General features: G+C 38.1%; 1 protein-coding gene across 1 annotated transcript in view; it reads right to left on the reverse strand.

Moving 5' to 3' along the window:
* C6H11orf65 (chromosome 6 C11orf65 homolog) overlaps positions 1–24413 on the reverse strand; it is a 175901-nt gene that overhangs the window by 17638 nt on the left and 133850 nt on the right. The window contains exons 6-7 of the mRNA XM_037839069.1: positions 16742–16872; positions 4714–4884 (exon numbers count right to left, since the gene is read on the reverse strand). Of these exons, the coding sequence (XP_037694997.1) occupies positions 4714–4884; positions 16742–16872 (302 nt within the window). The remainder of the gene's footprint in view (positions 1–4713; positions 4885–16741; positions 16873–24413) is intronic.

Consider the following 24413-nt stretch of genomic DNA (forward strand, 5'->3'; position numbering starts at 1 on the left):
AAAAAAGGAAACTCAAATCCTCCCGTACTCCTAACCAACCCCTTCCATTATTGATTCATAGTATTGGTATAGTACATTTGTTACTGTTCAAAGAATGTTAAAATACTACTAACTGTAGTATACAGTTTGCAATTGGTGTATTTTTTTTCTTATATGCCCCTCTATTGTTAACTTCTAGTTATAGTGTCATACATTTGTTCTAGTTCATGAGAGATTTCTAGTATTTGTACAGTTAATCACAGACATTGTCCACCACAAGATTCACTGTTTTATACATTCCCATCTTTTAACCTCCAACTTTCCTTCTGGTGACATGTGTGACTCTGAGCTTACCCTTTCCACCACATTCACACACCATTCAACACTGTTAGTCATTCTCACAATGTGCTACCATCACCTCTGGCCATTTCCAAACGTTTAAGTTCACCCTAGTTGAACATACTGCTCATAGTAAGCAAGCACTCCCCCTTCTTTAGCCCCATTCTATATCCTGGTAACTTATATTTCATATCTATGAGTTTACATATTATAATTAATTCATATCAGTGAGACCCTGCAATATTTGTCCTTATGTGTCTGTCTTATTTCACTCAATATAGTGCCCTCAAGGTTTCTTCATCAACCCATTTTTTTAAGACGATTTTGTTCACAAACCATACATTCCATCCTAAGTAAACAGTCAGTGGTTCCCTGTATAGTAATGTATTTATGTATTCATTACCATCTCCCCTATCTGTATAAGGACATCTCCATTTCTTCTACAAAGGAGGAGGAAGAGTCAAAGAAGGTAGAGAGACAAAAGAAAAAGAAAAAGAAGAGGGAAAAAAAAAATGTAACAGCTAGGAAGCAACAAAAAGAAAGATGGCATTAAACTAAAGTAAAATCAGACATCATCAATGTCAAGAGTCCCATACCCTTCCCCTATTTTCCCCTCCCCCATATGAATTTAGCATTGGTATATTGCCTTTGTTATAGTAAAGGAAGCATAGTACAATGTTTCTGTTAATTATAGTCTCTAGTTTGCATAGATTGTATTTTTCCCCCATTCCCACCCTATTTTTAACACCTTGCAATGTTGACAATGAAATTCATTTTTTCTACCTCATGTAAAAACATATTTGTACCTTTTATCACAATTGTTGAACACCCTAGGTTTCACTGAGTTATATAGTCCCAGTCTTTATCTTTCCTCTTTCCTTCTGGTGTCCCACATGCTTCTAACCTTCCTCTTTCAACCATACTCACAGTCATCTTTGTTCAGTGTACTTACATTGCTGTGCTATTCCCAAAATTGGGTTCCAAGCCTCTCATTCCTGTCTTTTCCTTCTTGTCTGCAGTGCTCTCTTTAGTGTTTCCTGTAGAGCAGGTATCTTGTTCACAAACTCTGTCGTTGTCTGTCAGAGAATATTTTAAGTTCTCCCTCATATTTGAAGAACAGTTTTGCCAGATATAGGATTCTTGGTTGGTGGTGTTCTCTTTCAGTATCTTAAAATATATCACACCACTTCCTTCTTGGCACCATGGTTTCTATTGAGAAATCTGCACATAGTCTTATCAAGCTTCCTTTGTATGTGATGGATCACTTTTCTCTTGCTGCTTTCAGGATTCTCTCTTTATCTTTGACATATGATAATCTGATTATTAACTGTTTTGGTATAGGCCTATTCAGATCTATTCTGTTTGGAGTACGCTGCACTTCTTGGATCTGTAATTTTATGTCTTTCATAAGAGATGGGAAATTTTCATTGATTATTTCCTCTGTTATTGCTTCTGCCCCTTTTCCTTTCTCTTTGCCTCCTCGGACACCCATGACACATACATTTCTGCATTCATGTTGTCATTTAATTCCCAGAGATGTTGCTCATATTTTTCCATTCTTTTCTCTATCTCTTCTTTTGTGTGTAGGCTTTCAGGTGTCTTGTTCTCCAGTTCCTGAGTGTTTTCTTCTGCCTCTTGAGATCTGCTGTTGTATGTTTTCATTGTGTCTTTCATCTCTTGGGTTGTGCCTTTCATTTCCATAGATTCTGCCAGTTGTCTTTTTGAACTTTTGATTTGTACCTTACGTACATCCAGTGTTTTCATTATACGCTTCATCTCTTGTGCCATAGCTTCCCTAAACTTATTGAATTGATATAGCATTAGTTGTTTAAATTCCTGTATCTCAGTTGAAGTGTAAGTTTGCTCCTTTGACTGGCCCATAACTTTGTTTTTCTTAGTGTAGGCTGTAGTTTTCTGTTGTCTAGGCATCTGGTTTCCTTCATTACCCCAATCAGGTTTTCCCAGACCAGAACAGGCTCAGGTCTCAGGGGGAGGCAATAATATCTCATCTCCTTGAGGGTCTGTCTTAGAAGATTGATGCACCCTGTGAGGCCTCAAGTACTGTGCTTTTCTGCCCAGCAGGTGGTGCCTGTTAGCCTGTAGCTGCAGACTGGTGTAAGGAGGCGTGGCCCTTGGCTGTTTTCCCCCAGGCTCTGGGGTCAGATAATAGAGGGCGGGTAGTAGAGCTGGGGCCCCACCTCTTTCCTCTTAGGGAAGGTACACCCTTAGGGAAAGGTCATTAGCATTTGAATAGTCTCTCTGCCTGTGCTGTCTCCACCCTTATCTGACTCAGAGCCCTGGGAACTGAAAATGGGTGAGGCTTTCTCCACTGAGCCAAAAAAGGGACAGAAATCCCCCCTTCAGGGCCAGTTCACAGCCACCCTCGGTTTCACCCATCAGCCAGAGACAGCACCTGGTCCTCTGGGCTCCCCCACCCTCCCAGAGAGGTCCTCCAGCTCTCCAAGTCAGTCATCACTAAAAGCCTCTATCTGCTTGTTGGGGATTCATAGATTGTATTGAGCGGTCCACGTTCGTTAATTAAAACCCCAGTTGGAGCTCAGCTGAGCTATATTCACTTGCTTAGAGGGTGCTGCTCTAGCACTGCGAGGCTTTGCAGTTGGGGCCATGGCGGGAGGAGGCTCCTGGCTCAGGTTCACAGTTTTTACTTACAGATTTTATGCTGTGATCTTGGGCATTGCTCCCAATTCAGGTTGGAGTATGATGAGTGGACAGTTACGTTTGTCCCCCTGCAGTTATTCCGGATTATTTACTAGTTGTTCCTGGTTGTTTATTAGTTGTTCCAGGGGGACAAACTAGCTTCCACTCTTCTCTATGCCACCATCTTCCTCTCTCCATCCCAACTCTTTTAACTCTTAGGAAAGGAAGTAGAAGTAAGCAATACAGTTGATTTGGATGTCATTTCTTGCATCATTATAATTGATGTTTATTCAGTCTTAGAAACCACAGATGTACCATCTGCTGGAAACCCAAATACTACTATCTATCTGGACAAGATATGGAGGTTGTTATATCATAGCAATTTGTTTTCTATTGATTTCAGTAAGAATAATTTCTGAGCATCTGCTATGGATAATTCTTAATTTCTTTTCATCTTTCCCTTTTTATTTTCTAATATAGCCTTTTTTATCAAGATTTTTTATCTTTATTTACCCTTTTTTCCTATTTTCCTTTTTTCTTAATCATTCTCCCCCTTTTTCCTTCTTTTGTATCATCTTTCTCATTATCCTCTTCTCTGATTCCTCTGGTCTCTCTTTTTTTCCTGTTATATTGTTTAGTAACTCTCAATTTGACTTTCCTTACCCTGTTTTCTTATCTTTCTCTTCCTAATTTATTCCTTTTACTTATATTTACTTACTTTCAACATCTTTATTTTAATTTTTCTCCCTCTTCATCCATGAATAGTCACAATGATTATTGTAGTTGAGCAAATATTAAATATTTTAATAGTTTAGAGATATAATTCACGTACCATACAATTCACCCATTTGAAGTGTACAATTTAATGTTTGTTTGTTTGTTTGGTATATTCACAGAGTTGTGCTTCCATCACCACAATTTTAGAACATTTGCATTACCCCAAAAAGGAATCCCACACCGTTTAGTCACTCCCACCAATCCTACCACCATCACCACCATCCGAGCCCTAGACATCCACAAATCTATTTTCAAGTGGACATATGTTTTCATTTATTTTGGGTTTATACCTAGGAGTGAATGCCTTGATGATTTGGTGATTTTATGTTTAACTCTTTGAGGAAATGCCAGACTATTTTCCAAAGCAGCTATACCATTTTGCATTCTCAGTAATAGTGTTTGAGAATTCCAATTTCTCTACATCCTTGCTAATACTTATTATTATCTGTCTTTTGTTATTGTAGCCATCCTAGTGGTTATGGTTTTGATTTGCCTTTCTCTATGGCTATATTAAATATATCTAAATTTGCACCACAGGAAAAAAAATTCTAAAACTGTTTTTCAATGATAATAGGACGTCATTGAAAAATTAAAGCTTTTAAATTCCTTACATAGAAATATTAGGGAACACAGATGGAGGAAATTCTTTGTATGATTAATTTCATGTTCTTACTCTTGTTTCTAAATCCCAAAGAAGTAAATCATACTTAGACTAAGACATGCGATTAAGGGATCTGAGGGTAAAGAACACCTAAGTCTACTTCTCTTTTTTTTCTTTCATCCCTTTTTTTTACCTTGCTCCATCATATCTTCTTTATAAAAAAAATAAATAAATACTTATTTGGGGGGGTGGATTATGTTCATGGCACCAAGAGCCAATGTGGAAGTGGGAAATGTTAGAGAGAAAAATATATAAGATGATGCCTGCCCTTGTTCCCCAGGAATAACAAATGTATTTACTCATCGAAGTTCAATGCATTTGTCCAGTTCAGCACTTCATCCACTTCCCAGTCCATCACCGAATCTATTCCACCATCTTCAATAGCTCTTATTAGACCTTTTGTTGCTGTGTGAATTAAATCTAAAGTGTCAAGATTTGTTGAATTAGCTTCCAGGCTTCCTGTGTAATACCTAAACAGAGGAAAGAAAAGGAAAATAAATCCTTTAGAATCAGTGATTACAAGTAGGTGTAGTTGATATATATTGTTGCTGGGAATCTATTTTCATAGTAAACCAAGTTTTCATCCTGTATCTCTCAGATGCATCTAAACCAAGATCTCTGTGATAGGATGTTTTTTGGAGGAAAAAAACTTCATCAATTTCACTAACAAGATTTCAAAATTACCTCTCAGTAAGTTACATTTTAAGGATACAAAAAACACTAAGTTATCAATTCATTGAAGCAGAATTATACAGTGGGTAGGATCTTAGAGACCAACAAATTAGTGTACTCATTTTATAGGTGAAGGAAATTAGTCCTGGAGGAGTTGAGTAAATTTTCAAGATCACATGGCTATTGGCAAGTAGTAAGAGGGAGAGAAAGGAGTAAAAGTAAGGAGAAAAAGAGGAAGGTGTAAAGGGGAGAGTGATACTAACATCTTTGTGCCAGGTACTTTTCATATGTTATCTTGTTTAATTCTCTTTAAAAAAAAAAACATAGTCATTTATGACAGCAATTTTTATTTCCATTTTATGGATGAGTAAATTGAGACTTGGAGTACTTAAGAAACTGTTCAAGATTATATAGATAGTAAATATATCTCAGAGCCACTATTCAAACCAGACTCCAAGTTCAGGCTCATACCTCAGCACCGTGCTGTCTTATATTACTCTGAGCACATAGATTAATGCTTCTACCGAACATGAGCTAAGTGAGCAAAGACAGTAGTCCTTACAAAGAATAATGTTGGTTTCAGTTATGGGTGAGATTGTTTTGAATGGAAATAAGCATAGGAAATATAGAAGAAATTAAGTGGAAGATTATTATTTATATGCATTGGCTTATCACCAGCTGGTGTCTCCCAGCTGGTGCTATTACTGAGGCCTCAGCAAGCTATACCATAATTCTCTAAAGCCAGCTGTGTCTAGGTGATATGGCATATGGTAAGTGAATTCTACAATCTGTGCCCGTTACCATACTTCCTTTACTGTAAATGAGTCCCATGATTAGAGACAATGTTGTATGAGATAAAATAGCAATAGATCAGGCTTTCTGTTAGTTCAGGAATGGTGCTATTGACAGAAGTACTGCAAGCAGAGAAAGAAAATATATATCCAAAATATATTTGTTTATCATGGCGAGGCCAAAGGGATGCCTCTTGTATTATGGGAAGTGTCTAATGTAATCAGCCTGCAATCAGATAGCCAACAGTATTCCTGGGTAGCTCTTGCTATCCAGTTAGCTGTGAACGTAGATAAATTGGCCTTAGTGAGAGGAAGACCACATTGGTAAGTGTATATACGTAACCTCTACCTCTGTCAACATTGCCACTTTGTACATGCTCCCACTGAACAACCAGTGAGGTGGCTGAAACTAAAGGCTGACATCCACATCTTCTCTGATTACTATGAGCCTTCTGCTTCATATAAGCCCTTTGAAGGGCATTCACATGGGACACAGATATATTTCTACTTTGTGCCCATTCTCAGTATATCTTTCCTTAGACCATGTCACCAGTTTTCCAATTTAATTCTAAGTCCCTGACCTGGTAGGAAACTGTCCACAGTCAACAAGATCCCTACCTCAGGCTATTTCCCCTTCCACATGAAGTAGAAATCCAGATGTACCACCTGAACTTGTCCCCACGGGAGGATACCCTTTGAACATTTTCAGGGCCACCAATGTGAAGGAACGTAAGCTAGTAGGATTACATTACCATTTTTGGATGGTACTGGCATTCTATGAAGATTTATGATGAATTAGACCCATGATTTTCCTCCTCTGTTAACTGACAGGGAACTCCCAGTGAAGACAAAGGTATGGAGATGAAGAGAAGGCAAGGCAGCATAAGTAATGGCTGAAGGAGTCCGAGCCATCCACTCCTGCAGCTTTCTGAGGCCTTCCATTGTATGTCTGTAACACATTTTACTTGTCCATTTGTTGGCTCATGGTCACTTCAGTTGTTTCCATCTTATGGCATTTGTGAACAAATGCCCCTATGAACATGGGTGTGCAAATTTCTGCTCAAGTCCCTGCTTTCAGTTCTTCTGGGTATATACCTAGCAGCAGGATTGCCAGATCATATGGCAATTCTATACTTAGCTTCGTGAGGAAGCGCCAAACTGTCTTCCACAGCAGCTGCACAATTTTACATTCCCACCAGCAGTGAATGAGTGTTCTTATTTCTCTACATCCTCTCCAACACTTATTTTCTGTTTTTTTGTTTTGGTTTGTTTCGTTTTTTAATAGCAGCCACATAGCGGGTGTGAAATATCTCATTGTGGTTTGCATTTTCCTGATGGCTAGTGATGTTGAACATTTTTTCCTGTGCTTTTTGGCCATTTGTATATCTTCTTTAGGGAAATGTCTATTCAAGTCTTGCTCATATTTAATATGGGTTGTCGTTTTGCAGAGTTGTAGGATTTCTTTATAAATTCCCGATATTAAATCCTTGTCAAATATTTGGTTTCCAAATATTTTCTCCCATTGAGTAGGGGTTTTTTTGTTTTTATTTTTTTACTTTCAGGGTGATGTCACCTGAGACACAGAAGTTTTTAATTTTTATGAGATCCCATTTATGTATTTGTTTTTTCTGCTTTGTGTTACTCTAGATTAGTTTGCATGTTCTAGAATTTTGTGTAAATGGAATCATACAGTATATGCACTCATAATTTTATGACTAGCTTCTTTCAATGAGCAGTATTTTGAGATTTATCCATGTTGTAGTGTGTATCATTAGTCCATTCCTTTGTACTGCTAAGTAGTATTCCTTTGTGTAGATACGCCATCATTTGTTTATCCATTTACCTACTGATAGATATTTGGGTAATTTTCAGTTTGGGGCTAGTACAAATAAGGTTTCTATGAACATTCATATACAATCTTTCTGTGGATATATATTTTCACTTCTCTTGGATAAATACTGAGGGGCTGGGTTGAATGGTGGTTGTAGGTTTCACCTTTTTAAAAACTGGCAAACTATTATCCAAAGTGGATATGCCATTTTGAAAACCCACCAGCAATGTATGAGAGTTCTATTTGCTCCATATCCTTGCCAACAATTGTAATGGCAGACTATTTTAACCATTCTATTGTGTATATAGAAATATCTCATTGTGGTTTTAATTTGCACTTCCCCAATTATTAACAATATTGAACATCTCCTCAGGTGCTTATTTGCATACATTTTCAGATGATATATTTGTCAGTAAAATGTCTGTGCAATGTGTTGCCCATTTTAAAATTGTACTATTATATCTTATGACTGAGGTTTGAGAGTCTTGTTGGTTTTGTTTTGTTTTTTTAACACATCCTATGTTTGTATGTTTTTATATGTTTACCAAAAGTTGTCTCCCAGTCTGTGGCTTGCATTTTTGTTTTTCTAAGTGTCCTTTCAAGAATAAAAGTTCTTAATTTTGATGAAGTAAAATTTATCAATTTTTTCTTTTACAATTCACGCCTTTTACATTCTATTTAAGAAAGATTTGCCAGAACCAAGTGACTAAGATTTTCTCCTTTGGTTACTGTAGTGGTTTGGAGCCATGTACCCCAGAAAAACATGTTCCTTAACTTGGTCCATTCCTTGGGTGTGACCTCTTATAAATGGGACCTTTTGATGCAGTTACTTTGTTAAGGTATGGCCCAGCTGAGTCATAATGGGCCTTAATCCTATTACTGAAGGCCTTATAGGGAAGGTCCCAGAAGAGAGTGAAAGCCACAGAGAGCAGCCAGAAGCTGGAAGTCAACAGAACCCAAAAAAGAAAAAAGAAGCCAAACGGGCTGCCATGTGCACTGCCATGTGACAGAAAAGCCAAGACCAAGGATCATTGGCAGCCAGCCCCAAAACACCATAGTCTCTTGGGAGAAGGTCGCCTTGTTGACACCTTGACTTTTGACTTCTCTTGCCTTGAAACAATAATCCAGTAATTCCTGTTGTTTAAGACAACCATGGCATGGTATCTGTTTTGGCAGTTAGGAAACTGAAACAGTTAACTTTTAGATATCTTATACTTTTAGCTCTTACATTCAAAAAAATGATCCCTTTTGAGTTAATTTTTGCAAATGGTATAAGATAAGGGTCAAGGTTCATTTTTGGCATTTGAATATCCAATTTGTTGAAAAGACATCCTCTCTCAATTAAATTGTCTTAGCAGCTTTATTGAAAATCAGTTGACAAAATGTGTGTAGGTCTATTTCTTAATTCTCTGTTCTGTTCCATTGCTCTATATATCTGTCTTTATACTAATACTACAATGTCTTGATTACAGTAGCTTTATAATAAGTCTTGAAATCAGATATTGTAAGTTCTCTAAATTTGCTCTTCCTTTCCAAAATTGTTTTGGCTATTCTAATTCCTTTGTATATCCATATAAATTTTCAAATCAACTTACCAGTTTCCCCAAAAATCCTGCTGGGATTTAGATTGGGATTGCATTGAATCTATAGATCAATTTGGAGAGAATCGACATCTTAATAATATTGACCCTTCTGATTCATAACATGATGTATCTCCTCATTTACTTAGATCTTTCGTTTTTCTCAGCAGTGTTTAGTAGCTTTCAGTGTACCTGTCATGCAGATCTTTTCTTCAGTTTGTGCCTACGTATTTCATGTATTCTGATGCTACTATAAATGGTATTTTTAAAAATTTCTATTTCCAATTGTTTGTTGATATATAACAACACAGTTGATTTCTGTATTTCACAACCTTGATAAATTCACTTAGTTCCAGTGGCTTCTTTGTAGATTCCTTAGGATTTTGTACCTAAATGGTCATGTCAACTGAGAAGATAGTTATGGTTCTTCCTTTCCAATATCAGTATCTTTCCCCAAGCCCCCCATCTTGCCTTACTGCCAGTACAATGTTGAATAGAGGCAGTGAAAGCAGACATCCTTCCCTTTTTCTTGATCTTAATGAGAAAGCATTCAGTTCTTCCCCATTAAATATAATGCTAGCTGTAGATTTTTCATAGATGCCCTTTATCAGATTGAGAAGGTTCTCTTCTATTCCTAGTTTGCTTAGGGTTTTTATTATGAATGGATGTTGGATTTTAGTAAGTACTTTTCCTGCATTTCTTGAGATGATCATATCCAATTTTCTTTTTAAGTCTGTTAGTATGGTTACTCGCATTGATTGATTATCAAATGTTAAGCCAACCTTGTATTCTTAGGATAAACTCCATGTATTACCATGCATCTGTGTTCATGGGACAAATTGGTCATTGTTTGCTTATAATGTCCATTCTTCCCCCTTAAAAGCCTTTAAGTTGTTTTTATATCTAATAATGCTCATCTCATAAAAATTGTTGGGAAATGTTCTCTCCTCTTCTGTTTCCAGGAAAAACTAGTATAGAATTTTCTTTCTTAAATGTTTGCTAGAATTCACAAGGGAAGCCATCTAGACCTGGAGTTTCTTTATGGGAAAACTTTAATTGATAAGGCTATCCATGTTTGTGGTTTCTTTTTTTTTCCCCCACAGTAAGCTTTGGTAGTTCCATAAATACTTCTGTTTCACCTAAGTTGTCAAATTGGTGGACATCAAGTTTTCAAACTGATGGACATAAAGTTTTTTGTAACTTGTATTTTGTCCTCTTAATGTCTGCAGGATCTATGGTGATCTCCCCACTTTGATTTTTATATTTCTGATTTGTATGTATTCTATCTATCTTTTTAAATTAATTTGTTTAGAGGTTTATAAGTTGTATTGCTCTTTTCAAAGGAAACACTTTTTTATTTCATTGATTTTCTCTGATGGTTTTCTGTTCACAATCTCTGCTTGGTTTGGGTTTAATATGCTCTTTTACTGGTTCTTACGGTAGAAGCTTAGATAACTGGTTTGAGACCTTTCTTCTAGTATAAGCATTTAATTTTGTAAATTTCCCTGTAAGTACTGCTTTAGCTGCATCCCCAAGTTATTTAATATGTTGTATTTTAATTTTCATTATTAGAAACATTTTCTAATTTCCTTTGTGAGTTCCTTTTTGACCTGTGTATTATGTATAGGGTGTTTTAGTTTCTTGGCTGCTAAAGTAAATACCTATGCAATGGGTTGGCTTAAACAGGAATTTATTGGCTCAAGGTTTTGAGGCTAGTAGAAGTCCAAAATCAAGGCATGAACAAGGTGCTGGTTTCTCCCAGAAGATGTGGTATTCTGGAGCTGGCTACTGGGGATAGAAAGCTGTCCTTGGCTTTCTATCATATGGCAATGCACATGGCATCCTCTCCTGGCTTCTCCCTTTTCTTCCAGGTTTCATTGACTTTCAGCTCTGGCTGCTCCTTCTGGCTTTTTCTCTTTCTGTGGCCTTCCCTGTAAGGCCTTCAGAAACAGGATTAAAACCTGTCCTGATTCAGTTGGGCAACACCTTAAATGAAGTAACCTCATCAAAAGGTCCTGTTTACAAGGGCTCACACCCACAGAAATGGATTAAGAATGTCTTCTGGGGGTACACAGCTCTAAGCCACCCCAGAAGGGTACTGTTAATTTCCAAGTATTTGTAGGTTTTCCAGAATTTTTTCTGTTATTAATTCTTTTGTGTTTAATTCCTTTCTGGTCAGAGAAATTCCCATTGTGTGACTTTGTTTTGTTTTATGGTAGAGAATATGGTCTATCTTGGTGACTCTCATGTTCACTTGAAAAGAATGTGTCTTCTGTTGAGTGGAGTGTTCTAAAAATGCCACTTACATCAAGTTGGTTGGTAGTGTTGTTCAGGTCTTCTGTATCATTAGTAATTTACTGTCTACTTTTTATATCAATTATTAAAAGAAAGATTTGAAGTCTCTGATAATGTAGGTGTCTATTTTTCCTATCAGTACTATTAGCTAAGGTTTACGTTATTTTGAAACTCTGTTGTTAGGCACATAAAAGTTTATGATTATGATGTCCCCTGGATGGATTTAGCTCTTTATTATTAAATGACCCCCTTTTTTCCCTAATAAACCATGTTCTTTATTGTCCAGTAACTTGGAAGAGAAGTAGAGAGGCTTTGTCTGTCCTGAGTAGACTAGAAACATTTGGGAGTAGGAGGTGCATGAAGGTCAGGAAGGAGGTGGGGAGATAGAGGGAGAAGAACCCAGTGTTCTGAAAGGATATTTGCCCAAACAGCATTGCAAGGCCTGATTTTACTCTACAAGCATCCCATTTATAATTCCAGGGTCCCAATTGCTGGGTAAGGACTGGCAGCTTAACTCAGGTACCTGCAGCCTAGTTAAAAGCTAGTTATACATATGGTATAAATGACTACAAGAATATATCTCTGAAAATACTCATTGCTCTGAAATCTACTTTGATATTATTATAGTCACTCTAGCTTTCTCTAATTTTATTGCGATATAGTCACATACCATACAATCATTCAAAGTATACAGTTATTCACAGTACCATTATATAGTTGTGCATTCATCACCACAATCAATTTTTGAACATTTTCTTTACCACACAAAAAAAAGAATAAAAATTAAAGTGAAAAAGAACACCCAAAACATCCCATCCCCCAGTCCCTCCCAATTATTCATTTACTTTTTGTCCCTATTTATCTACTCATCTGTCCATACACTGGATAAAATGAGTGTGAGCCACAAGGTTTTCACAATCACACAGTCACACAGGGTAAGCTATATAGTTATACAATCACCTTCAAGAGTCAAGACTACTGGGGTGCAGTTTAATAGTTTCAGGTATTTCTTTCTAGCAGTTCCAATACACTGAAAACTAGAAAGTGATTTCTATATAATGCTTAAGAATAACCTCCAGAATGACCTCTCGACTCCACTTGAAATCTCTCAGCCACTGAAACTGTATTTTGTTTCATTTCTCTTTCCCCTTTTTGGTCAAGAAGGCTTCCTCAATCCCTTATTACTGGGTCCAGGTTCATCCGTGGGAGTCATGTCCCACGTTGCCAGGGAGATTTACACCCTTACAAGTCATGTCCCACATACAGGGGAGGGCAGTGAGTTTACCTGCAGATTTGGCTTAGAGAGAGGAGCCACATCTGAGCAACAAAAGAGGATCTCTGGGGGTGACCCTTAGGCACAATTATAAATAGGCTTAGCCTCTCCTTTTCAGTAACAAGCTTCATAAGGGCAAGCCCCAAGATCGAAGGCTTGATCTTCTAAATTGGTAGTCCCCAATGCTTGTGAAAATATCAGTAATTCCCAAGGTGGGGAAGTTTAGTATTTCCGCATTTTTCCCCAGTCCCTCAAGGGGACTTTGCAAATACATTTTTATTCTCTGCTTAAATTACTTTGGGATGTATTGGCTTCACACTAACTTGTACAAACCAACCAGATTTCACTCCCTATTCAACGTTCCATGTAATTGTGGTGTTTGAATAAACTGACCATATGAATTAAATTACACAGTGTGCTACAGAAAATATAGATTTTACACCAAATAAACATCTCTTTCTTTGGTCTCACACAGAAGTTGAAGTTTTAAAACTCCCATTAATATTGTCCTTTACCCTTTAGTCTGATTTACCTTAGTCCTAACCAAGTCCATTTTGTTCATATCACTAATTGAAGTCTGATCTCTTTTTCATACTTCATGTACTGTATGGGGTAATGCTGACATTCATAACTGCTGAACTCTGGTTCTGAGTCTCTCCATCTTTCTTTTGATTAGTGTTGGCATGCTATATATTTTTTGCATGTTTTTAATTATTTCCTACCTGTGCTTTACATTTCAAGTTAGTTTTTTGTAGCCAACATATGGTTGGGTCTTGCTTTCTTATCCAATCTGACAAGTTCTGCCTTTATTCTGCTTAGACCATCTACATTTAATATGAATATTGATATGGCTGGTTTTAATATACTATCATCCTATTGTTTTCTAATTGTCTTATTTGTTCTGTTTCCTTTTTTCAGCCTTCTTTTGAATTTTTTAATGATTCTATTTTATTGCCATTATTACCTTATTTGGTTTATCTCTTTTTTTGCTGTTATTATTTTTGTGGATACTTTAGTGCTTGTAGAATATATCTTGAACTTATCACATGCTGTCTTTGTGCCAGTTTAGATATATTGTGTCCTCCCAAAAGCCATGTTTTAATCCAATCTTATGGGATATTTGGATTGAGTTGTTTCCATGGAGATGTGACTCACCCAACTGTAGGTAAAACATTTTGATTAGATATTTCCATGGATGTGTGGCCCCCCCATTCAAGGTAGGTCTTAATTAAATCACTGGAGTCCTATAAGAGAGCTCACAGACAGAAAGAGCTCAGAGCAGCTGAGCGAGACTTTTGGAGAGAAGCTAAGAGCTGACACTGACACTAACACTTGTAGATGCTTGGAGACATTTGGAGATGCTAGCCCAAGCTTTGCTCCAGAGAAACTAAGAGAGGACCTCCAGATGTTAGATGCACAGGAGCTGAAGAAGCTAAGAGAGATAAGCCTAGAGACCCTTTGCAGAATGCCATTTTGAAACCAGAACCCAGGAGCAAAGGATCAGTGGATGCCAGCCACATGCCTTTCCAGCTAACAGAGCTGTTCTGGATGCCATTGGCCTTTCTTCGGTGAAGGTAACCTCTTGTTGATGCCTTAGTTTGGACGCTTTTATGGCTTTAGAACTGTAAATTTGTAACCTAATAAATCCCCTTTATAAAAGCCAATCCATTTCTTGTATTTTGCATAATGGCAGCAATAGCAAACTGGAACAGTCTTCAAGCAGTATTACACAACTTCATATGTAATGTATACTTCCAGCAGTACACTTCCATTTCACTTCTCCCAACCTTTGTGTTACTGTCATACATTTTACATCTAAACTGTTACTACTATTTCTGGTGCTCTTCATTCCTTTGAATAGATCTGGATTTCCATCTGGAAACATTTGCCTTCTGCCTGAGGATTTCCTTTAACATTTCTTACAGTGTAGTTATGCTCATGGTTGAGAGAACTCACCTTTTGTCTATCTAAATAGTCTTTCTTTCATCTTCATTTTTGAAAACTATTTTTGTCAGCTCTATTGCTATTAATTTTTTTTCTCATGGGATATATTTCCCCAATTTTTTACATGCCTGATAATTTCTTATTATAAGGTAGACATTGTGAACTTCATGTTTTGGGGTACTTGAATTTTTATATCCCTATACTTATTTTGAGGCTTTGTTCTGAGACAGAGCCAAGTAACTTGGAAATACTTTTATTCTTTTGAACATTTGTTAGGTGAGTTTAGAACAGCCTTTAGTGTAGAGCTTATTGGCTCCCACAACTGAGACAATAACCTCCTGAGAATTCTACTTGATATCCGTGGGTTAGGTCTTTCCATTCTGGTTGTTTGCAACATGAACTATTCCTGACCCTATATGAGTTCCAGGAATTGTTTGCAAATAAGTGTTCAGCTGAACCTTCTGCAGATTTTCACAGCCATCCCCCCTCCCGTCCCATTACTGTGCCCTGTGAATTTTAGCTACCTTGGCCTCCTCAGATTCTGAACTCTGTCAGCTCAGTTCAGGGATCCTTTAGGCTCTGTTTGGGTACTCCTTCCTGCACTGCAGGCTGGAAACTTTTTCCTGGCAACAAGATGGGGCACTTATTTGGCTCACCTCATTTGTTTTCTTGGTCTCAGAAATCACTGTCCTGAGCTTTTTATTGTTTTTATTATATTAAAAAACAGTTTTTTATTATGTTTTAAGTTAGGCAGGTAAATCTAGCTAGCCGTTTTTCTCCATCATGGCCAGAAGCAGAAGTTCTGCAGCCCTTTGTTTCCGTGTGTCTCTTGTAAAGTTTCCACAAGTACTTAATTGCACATTTATAGTTTTAAATGTCTCTGTTTCCTTGTGTCCACTACTGTAACCATAAGAGGAAGTTAGGTGACTCCACAGTCTTTATAATCAATATTATTGCCATAGAGACTGTCACAGTCACTTGATCACCTGAAGCCTTGCCTTCCATATGCATTTGGTCCCATGCCTCCACCACTGATAATCTGAGTAATCATTATGCCACAACATGCTATGAATTACCTGTATTGTATTTTCCACAGCAAGGAAATTCCCCATGCTCTTTGAATATATGACCAACTCCATCCCAGACTAACGTGTCTGTTTCTAGGGGGCTTTCCTGGTACCCATTACTATATCAGTTAGGATTCCAATAGGAAACAATGGCATAATCAAAATAGGCTAATTCAACTGAGTTTACAGAGACTATTTATAAAGTTCTAGGGGTAAGGGAACCACACACTCAGGGGAATCATTGGCATAGGTGATAGCACAATAATCCAGAGTTAGTGGCATTGAGCTGTTACTGATTCTAAGCCCAAACTAATAAAGGAAGGAACCAGAAACTGCAAGTCATGCAGAATAAGCTGCCTTGAGAAGTACAGTGTCTTTGATCAGGGGACACACCAGACCAAGTTGACATCACAGGGAGGGAACAGAAGAAAAAATAATACCTCTAAGTCAATTTTCTCCCCCTCCCTCGTTTCCTACCCATTGGATGAACCCAGTTGAAGACTGAGAGCACAAAAGCCCCTTGATATAATCATTCAAGTTCCGTCTCTCAGGGCAGAGAGAAGGGTGGAAAATGATATAGATGGGATCTAGAGGGGCAAATGGAAGTTATCTGATATAAAATAGCAAATGTTTATTCTCATATCTGACTTTCCAACAGATTTTAATTTCAATGAGGTCAAAGACATATCTTTTACCATTTATATCCCAGAGATACAAATATGGCTCATAGTAGGCATTTAAAGAAAGGTAACTGTAATCTTACATTTTCTTTTTAAAAATATCATGTAATTATTTTAATAGTGATAGCAAATATTTTTTAAAACTTAAAATACTGGATACTTCTTTTGTAAATCTAAGTATTTTATCAACTTACATGTGCCTCATCCATTCTATTTTTTTAATTTTTCTTTTCTTTTCCAAGTCTTGCTTTCTCTTCAGTTTAGAGAAATGGAATTCACTTTCCTTTTTGTCTCCCACCACTACATTTTCAATAGGCATCCAAAACTATTAAGAAATGAAAAAATGAATATACAAAATTTTGAAATATTTATTGTGAGTTATCTGACTATAAACAAGAACTGTGTGTTCAGCAGGAATATGCCAAGATAGAAACAGAGAGGGGAGACCAGTTTTAAGATATGGGTGAGAGTAGTACACTGAGTCAAGAGCAAATATCTCCCCGACAGGAGAGAGACATGCCACAGAGAAACTGGCAAAGTGCCTCTGTACTGAGGTACTTAATAATATTTGTTAAATAAAGAAATGAATAGACACATTCTAAGAATGTTTCATCTTCTCACATAAAGACCTGACCTACTTTTAGTGCTGGTGACCCTTGAAGACATTAATTCTCAAGGACAGATACCCACCAGGAACATAGAAGTCTCCTCATTATGTCCCAAGACTTTATGGTTTACCCTGTATGACACTGATGATGTTGATTTTAAATTTTTGAGAGGAACTGTTACAGCTATGAACTTAGTGCAACTTCTGTCTAACATAGGAAGTGTTGGCTATTTGAAACCATAGTCCTCAAAGCTGGGTGAAGAATTGTGAAACTGCACACCTCAGGCATCAGTCAGTAGAATAAAAGTAATCAGCTCTAGGGGAAGACTGTGGGAAGCTAACAGAGTAGGAAACTCCAGGATTAAGTCTCTCTCCTAGAACAACTATTAAACAAGAAGGAACTGTCTGAAACAACTATTTGGAAACACTGGAGTCCAGCAGACCAATGTATAGCATTCAAGGAAGAATAGGAGGAAGAGGCTGGTAAATTAAGGTAAATACCATTTAATGAACTCTTATCTCCACTGTGGTTACCAGTACCTATCCCCCACTCTTGTGGCAGGCTGCTGTGAGGTACAGACCCTAGCTAGCTCGCACTGGTGAGAAAAAGGGACACAAAAATCCACTTCCCTGACATCAGCAGCGGACATGGATGGGTTGCTAATCATGGCTTTTGATTAGCGACTTTGGATCACTGGGGACCTGGCTCTGAAGGGGGCCACTGTTCCAACCCACCCCAGACAAAGGCAGCAAGGATACTTAAAGACACTATGCTTCCTCAGGGCTGTGAGGAACAGTTCAACAGCTGCATTTACTGAGCAGGCCAGGGAAGCACAGCTTTGGGGAGCCATGGAAGAAGCTTCTAGCAGCCTTCCTAATCCCACCCCAGGGTACTTGGACCTGGTCTGCACCCCCTTGGTGGGTCCCTGGACTTGTTCACACTGGGAATCTCCTCTCCAGCGTGCATTCCCCTCCCATAATTTGCCCTTCAGGTAAAAGCAGCTAGAGATGATAAGGAAAGCAACATAAGAAACTATTGAGATTGATGGCCTGGGGCAAAGATTACCCGCTTAAAACACCAGAAAGGTTGGGGACGGGGTGTGTCTCCTGGGAAATAGAGGGAGAAATCAAGCTTCTATAAACAGGAGAACTCCAAAACCACTAACAAGCACAAACCAAGAACATGATGCAGGGCCCAGAAAAGAAAGGGAGAACCCTACAGTTTGCATTCACCTTGGGCACACTTCCCTAATAGGACGGCTGACACTCAAGAAAATCTCTGTCACATCACCAACTGGTTACAAAATCAAGAAACAGACATCTCAGGGAATAAAGCCCAGAGTTAATATTTTTAAATATTAAAATGTACCATGTGCAACAAGAAAACAAGACAACAAGACAAAGAAACAGGAAATGATGGCCCATCAAATGAAGGAAGATAAAAACCCAGAAACACCAATGAAGAGGACCATATGGTAGACAAACTGAAAAAGACTTTCTTAAAAAGTGATCTTAAAAATGCTCAAAAAGATGAAGGAAAATACAGAGAAATAAATAAAGGATATTAGGAAAACACCAAATGAGCAGTATGAGAATCTTAGTAAAGAGACAGAAAATTTTAAATGGAAACAAAAAGAACTACTGGAGTTGAAGACAATGATAACTGAAATGAAAAATTCCCAGGAGGGTTTCAACAGAAGATTGGAGCTGGCAGAAGAAAGAATCAGCAAACTTAAAGCCATTTGAAATGAGTCAGGCTGAGGAGCATAGAGAAAAAAGAATTTTAAAATGTGAAAATAGCCTAAGAGACCCCCTGGGACACCATAAAGCATACCAATATACACATATGGGAGTCGCCACAGAAGGATAAGAAAGAGAGAAAGGGGCAAAAGGAATATTCAAAGAAATAATGACACAGAACTTCCCAAACTTAGCAAAGATGTGAATATGCATATCAAGAACCCCAGAGAACACCAAACAGGATAAAAATGAAGAAGACACTCCATCATATGTTAGCTGAACTGTCAAAATGAAAAGACGGAGAGACGGAAAAGATGGTGGCATAGAGAGGAGTGGAAGTTAGTCCCCCCAGAGCAACTAATAAAAAAAACAGGAACAACTAGTAAAGATCTGGAATGACTGCTGGGAAATGGTGGCTACTGTCCACACATCATGCAACAATCTGAATTGGGAGAAATGCCCAAGATCAGAGCATAAAATCTGTAAGTAAAGGCTGTGGACCCGAGCTAAGAGCCCCCTCCCTCACAGCAGCCTCAACTGCAAAACCCTGCGGTGCTACAAAGAAGCAGTCTCTGAACAAGTGAATATACCTCAGCCCAGCTCCAACTGGGGTTTTAATTTTAACTGCTCAATACAAACTACAAATCCCCAACAAGCAGTTGGAGGCTTTCGGTGACGACTGACCTTGGAGAGTCAGGGGACGTATCTGTCTCGGGATGGGGAGCCCAGTGCTGTCTCTGGCTGAAGAGTGGGTCTGGGGGCCATAGACTAACCCTGGAGGGGGGCTTTCTGTCCCTTTCTCTCACACTCGACCTTGGCGGCTTGGTGGAGCAGGCCCCGGCTGTTTTCGGCTCGCACTGCTCTGCAGTAGAGAAAGCCTCAGCCATTTTAAACTGTCAGCACTCTGACCCAGACAACGGTGGAGGTAGCAGAGTCAGAGAAACAAAGAATCTATTTATATGCAAATAACCTCTCTCTAGGGGCATATCTTCCCAAGAGGAAAGAGGTGGGGCCCAGCTCTACTACCCGCCTTCCATTCAGAACCAGACCCCAGAGCCTGGGAGAAAACAGCCAGGGGCCACACCACCCTTACACCTAGCTGGAGTGACAAGCTGACAAGTGTCACCTGCTGGGCAGAAAAGCACAGGGTGTATCAATCCTCTAAGACACACCATCAGGGAAACAAATACTGAATATTTCTTCCTTCCAGGAATTGAGCCTGTTCTAGTCCGGGAAAACCTGATTGCAGTGGCCAAGGAGGTCAGATACCTAGACAACAGAAAACTACAACCTACACTAAGGAGAATGAAGTTATGGTCCAGTCAAAGGAACAAACTTACACTTCAGCTGATACAGGAATTTAATGCTAAATCAATTCAAAAAGTTTAGAGAAGATATGGCAAAAGAGATAAATGCTATAAAGAAAACACTGGACATATATGAGGCAGAAATCAAAAGTTCAAAAAAACAACTGGAAGAATCTATGGAAATGAAAGGCGCAACACAAGAGGCAAAAGACACAATGGAAACATACAACAGCAGATTGCAAGAGGCCAAAGAAAACATTCAGGAACTGGAGAACAAGGCACCTGAAAGCCTACGCACAAAAGAACAGATAGAGAAAAGAATGGAAAAATATGAGCAACGTCTCCAGGAACTTATGGACAAAACGAAATACAAGAATGTACGTATCATTGGTGTCCCAGAAGGAGAAGAGAAGGGAAAAGGGGCAGAAGCAATAATAGAGGAAATAATCAATGAAAATTTCCCATCTCTTATGAAAGACATAAAATTACAGATCCAAGAAGCGCAGCGTACTCCAAACCGAATACATCTGAATAAGCCTATGCCAAGACACTTAATAATCAGATTATCAACGTCAAAGACAAAGAGAGAAGCCTGAAAGCAGCAAGAGAAAAGTGATCCATCACATACAAAGGAAGCTTAATAAGACTGTGTGGATTTCTCAGAAAAACCATGGAGGCAAGAAGGAAGTAATGTGATATATTTAATATACTGAAAGAGAAAAACCGCCAACCAAGAATTCTATGTCCGGCAAAACTGTCCTTCAAATATGAGGGAGAGTTCAAAATATTCTCAGACAGACAGACAATGACAGAGTTTGTGAACAAGATACCCGCCCTACAGGAAATACTAAATGGAGCACTACACACTGATAGGAAAAGAGAGGAGTGAGAGGTTTGGAACACAATTTTGGATGACAGTAGCACAGCACTGTAAGTAAGTACACTGAACAAAGATAACTATGAATATGGTTGAAAGAGGAAGGTTAGGAGCATGTGGGACACCAGAAGAAAAGAGGAAAGATAAAGACTGGGACTGTATAACTCAGTGAAACCTAGAGTGTTCAACAATTGTGATAAAATGTACAAATATGTTTTTTCATGAGGAAGAACAAATGAATGTCAACCTTGCAAGGTGTTAAAAATAGGGAGGTATCGGGGGAAAAATACAATCAACGTAAACTAGAGACTATAATTAACAGAATCATTGTATTGTGCTTCCTTTACTGTAACAAAGGCAATATACCAAGGTAAATGCAGATAAGAGGGGGGCATAGGGGAGGGGTGTGAGACTCTTGACATTGGTGGTGTTGTCCGACTCTTTATTCTACTTTGATCTAAGGTTATCTTTCCTTTTGCTGCTTCCTAGCTGTCGTGTTGTTGTTGTTTTTCTTTTTCTTTTGCCTCTCTATCTTCCTTGACTCTTCCTCCTGCTTTGTGGAAGAAATGAAGATGTCCTTATACAGATAGTGGTGAGGGTGGTGAACACATAAATATGTGACTATACAGGGAACCATTGATTGCTTACTTAGGATAGAATGTATGGTGTGTGAACAAAACCGTTAAAAAAAAAAATGCATTGATGACAAAACCTTGAGGGCAATATACTAAGTGAAATGAGCCAGACACATAAGGACAAATATTGCAGGGCCTCACAGATAGGAACTAATTATATATGTAACTCATAGACATGAAATATAAGTTAGCAAGACAGAGAACAAGGCTAAAGAATGGGGATGTGGTTGCTTAATATGAGCAGAATGTTCAACTAGGTTGAACTTAAATTTTGGAAATGAACAGAGGTGACGGTAGCACATTGTGAGAATAACTAACAGTGCTGAATGGTGCGTTAATGTGGAAGGGAAGCTCAGTTATGGTCAGGTATGTCACCAGAAGGAGAGGTTGGAGGTTAAAAGATGGGAACGTATAAAACAGTTGAACCTTGTGGTGGGTAATGTCTGAGATTAACTGTACAAATATTAGAAATCTCTTGCATGAACCAGAACAAATGTATGCCACTACAACTAGAAGTTAATAACAGAGGGGCATATAGGGAAAAAAATATACCTAGTGCAAACGATATACTACAGTTAGTAGTATTTCAACATTCTTTCATAAACAGTAACAAATGTACTATACCAATATTATGAGTCAACAATGGAGGGGGGGGTGGTTAGGGATATGGGAGGATTTGAGTTTCCTTTTTGTTGTTGGGTTTTTTTTTTTTTTTTTTTTTTGGTCTTTGTTTCTATTCTGGAGTAATAAATGTTCTAAAATAGAACAAAAATTAATTGTGGTGATGGATGCACAGCTGTATGATGGTGCCAGGGGCATCTGATTGTACACTTTGGATCTTTGGATAATTGTATGGTATGTGAACAATCACAATAAAAAAAAATGAAAAGACAAGGAGACAGTAATGAAAGCTGTAAAAGAAAAGCAACATCTTACACACAAGGATTTCCCAATTAGACTGAGAGCCGGTTTCTCATAAGAAACCATGGAGGCAAGAAGGCAGTGGGTTGAAAAAATTAAGTGCTGAAAGAAAACAACTGCCAAAAAGAATTTTATATCCAGAGACAATTTCTTTCAAAAATGAGAGATTAAGACATTCCCAGATAAACATAAGTTGAAGGAGTTCATCACCATGAGACCTGCCCTATAAGCAATGCTAAAGGAAAATAGACAGTGGCTCAAAGCACCATAAAGAAATAAAGCCTTCTCGTAAAGGTAACTGTGCCAGTTTGTATATATTACGACCCCTGAAAAAGCCATGTTCTTTAATCCAATCTTGTGGGGGTAGTTAGTGTTGATTAGATTGGAATCTTCTGATTGTTTCCTTGGAGATATGATACAATCAACTGTGAGAGAAACATCTAATTAAATTATTTCCATGGAGATATGGACCCTGCCCATTCAGAGTGGGTCTTGATTTCATCACTGGCATCCTGTAAAGGAGCTCACAAACAGAAGAAGCTCAGAGCAGCTGAGAGAGACGTTTTGAAGGCAGCCATTGAAAGCTGAAACTTTGGAGATGCTAGCCCAGAATTTGCTCCAGAGAAGCTAAGAGAGACAAGCCTAGAGACATTTTGGAGAAAGCCATTTTGAAACCAGAAACCTGGAGCAGATGCCAGCCACATGCCCTCCCAGCTAACAGAGGTCTTCCAGATGCCAACAGCCTTTTTTCAGTGAAGTGAAGGTACCCTATTGTTGATGCCTTAGTTTGGACACTTTTATGGCATTAGGACTATAACTTTGTAACCAAATAAACCCCCTTTATAAAAATCAATCCATTTCTGGTATTTTGCATAATAGCAGCATTAACAAACCCGAACAGTAACCATTTGGGTAATTATAAATGCCAGTATTATTGTATTGTATTGTTTAGTATGTAACTCTACTTCTTCCTTCCTGCAGGTGCTAAAATGCAAATGTATCAAAAGTAATGATAAATCTATGGTTTTGGACGTGTAATGTACAAAGCTATAAATGGTAACAAGTACAAACAAAGGTGGGGGGACAAAGGAAAAGTATATGTGTATGCTACTGAAGTTAAGTTGGTATTAAACTGAATATGATTATTATATAGTATAGAGAGATTGTTAAATTTTAACCCCATGATAACCACAAGGAACATATATGAAAAATATATCCAGATATAAAAGAGAAGGTATTCAGTATGGTACAACACATTTTAAAAAATCAAATAAATATAAAAGTAGGCATTAATGGAAGAATTGAGGGAAAAAAAAGATAGGGGACTAAAAAGGTAAAAAGGCTAAATAGCAAAATGGTAGAAAAAATTCCAGCATTATCAGTAGTGACTTTAAATGTACATAGATCAAACTCTCCAGTCAATAGATAGAAATCGGCAGAATGGATTAAAAAAAGCACGACCCAATGTTTTAGTTCCCTAGGCTTCTCAAGCAAATACCATGAATGGTTTGGCTTAAACAAATGAAATTTATTCACTCATGATTTTGAAGCTGGGAAAATGACCAAATCAAGGCATCATCAAGGTGATGCTTTCACCCCAAAGACCTTGGCATTCTGGGGCTGGTTACTGGTTCCTCAGTCACATGGGAAGGCACATGGAGCATCCCCTGATCTCTTCCTTCTCTTCTGAGTTCCATTTCAGCTTCTTCCTTTCTGTGGCTTTTACTCTGTGTCTGTTTCATTCTGCTTATAAAGGGCTCAAGTAATAGGATTAAGACC

This window comes from Choloepus didactylus, chromosome 6, assembly GCF_015220235.1.
Source record: "Choloepus didactylus isolate mChoDid1 chromosome 6, mChoDid1.pri, whole genome shotgun sequence".
NCBI lineage: Eukaryota > Metazoa > Chordata > Mammalia > Pilosa > Megalonychidae > Choloepus > Choloepus didactylus.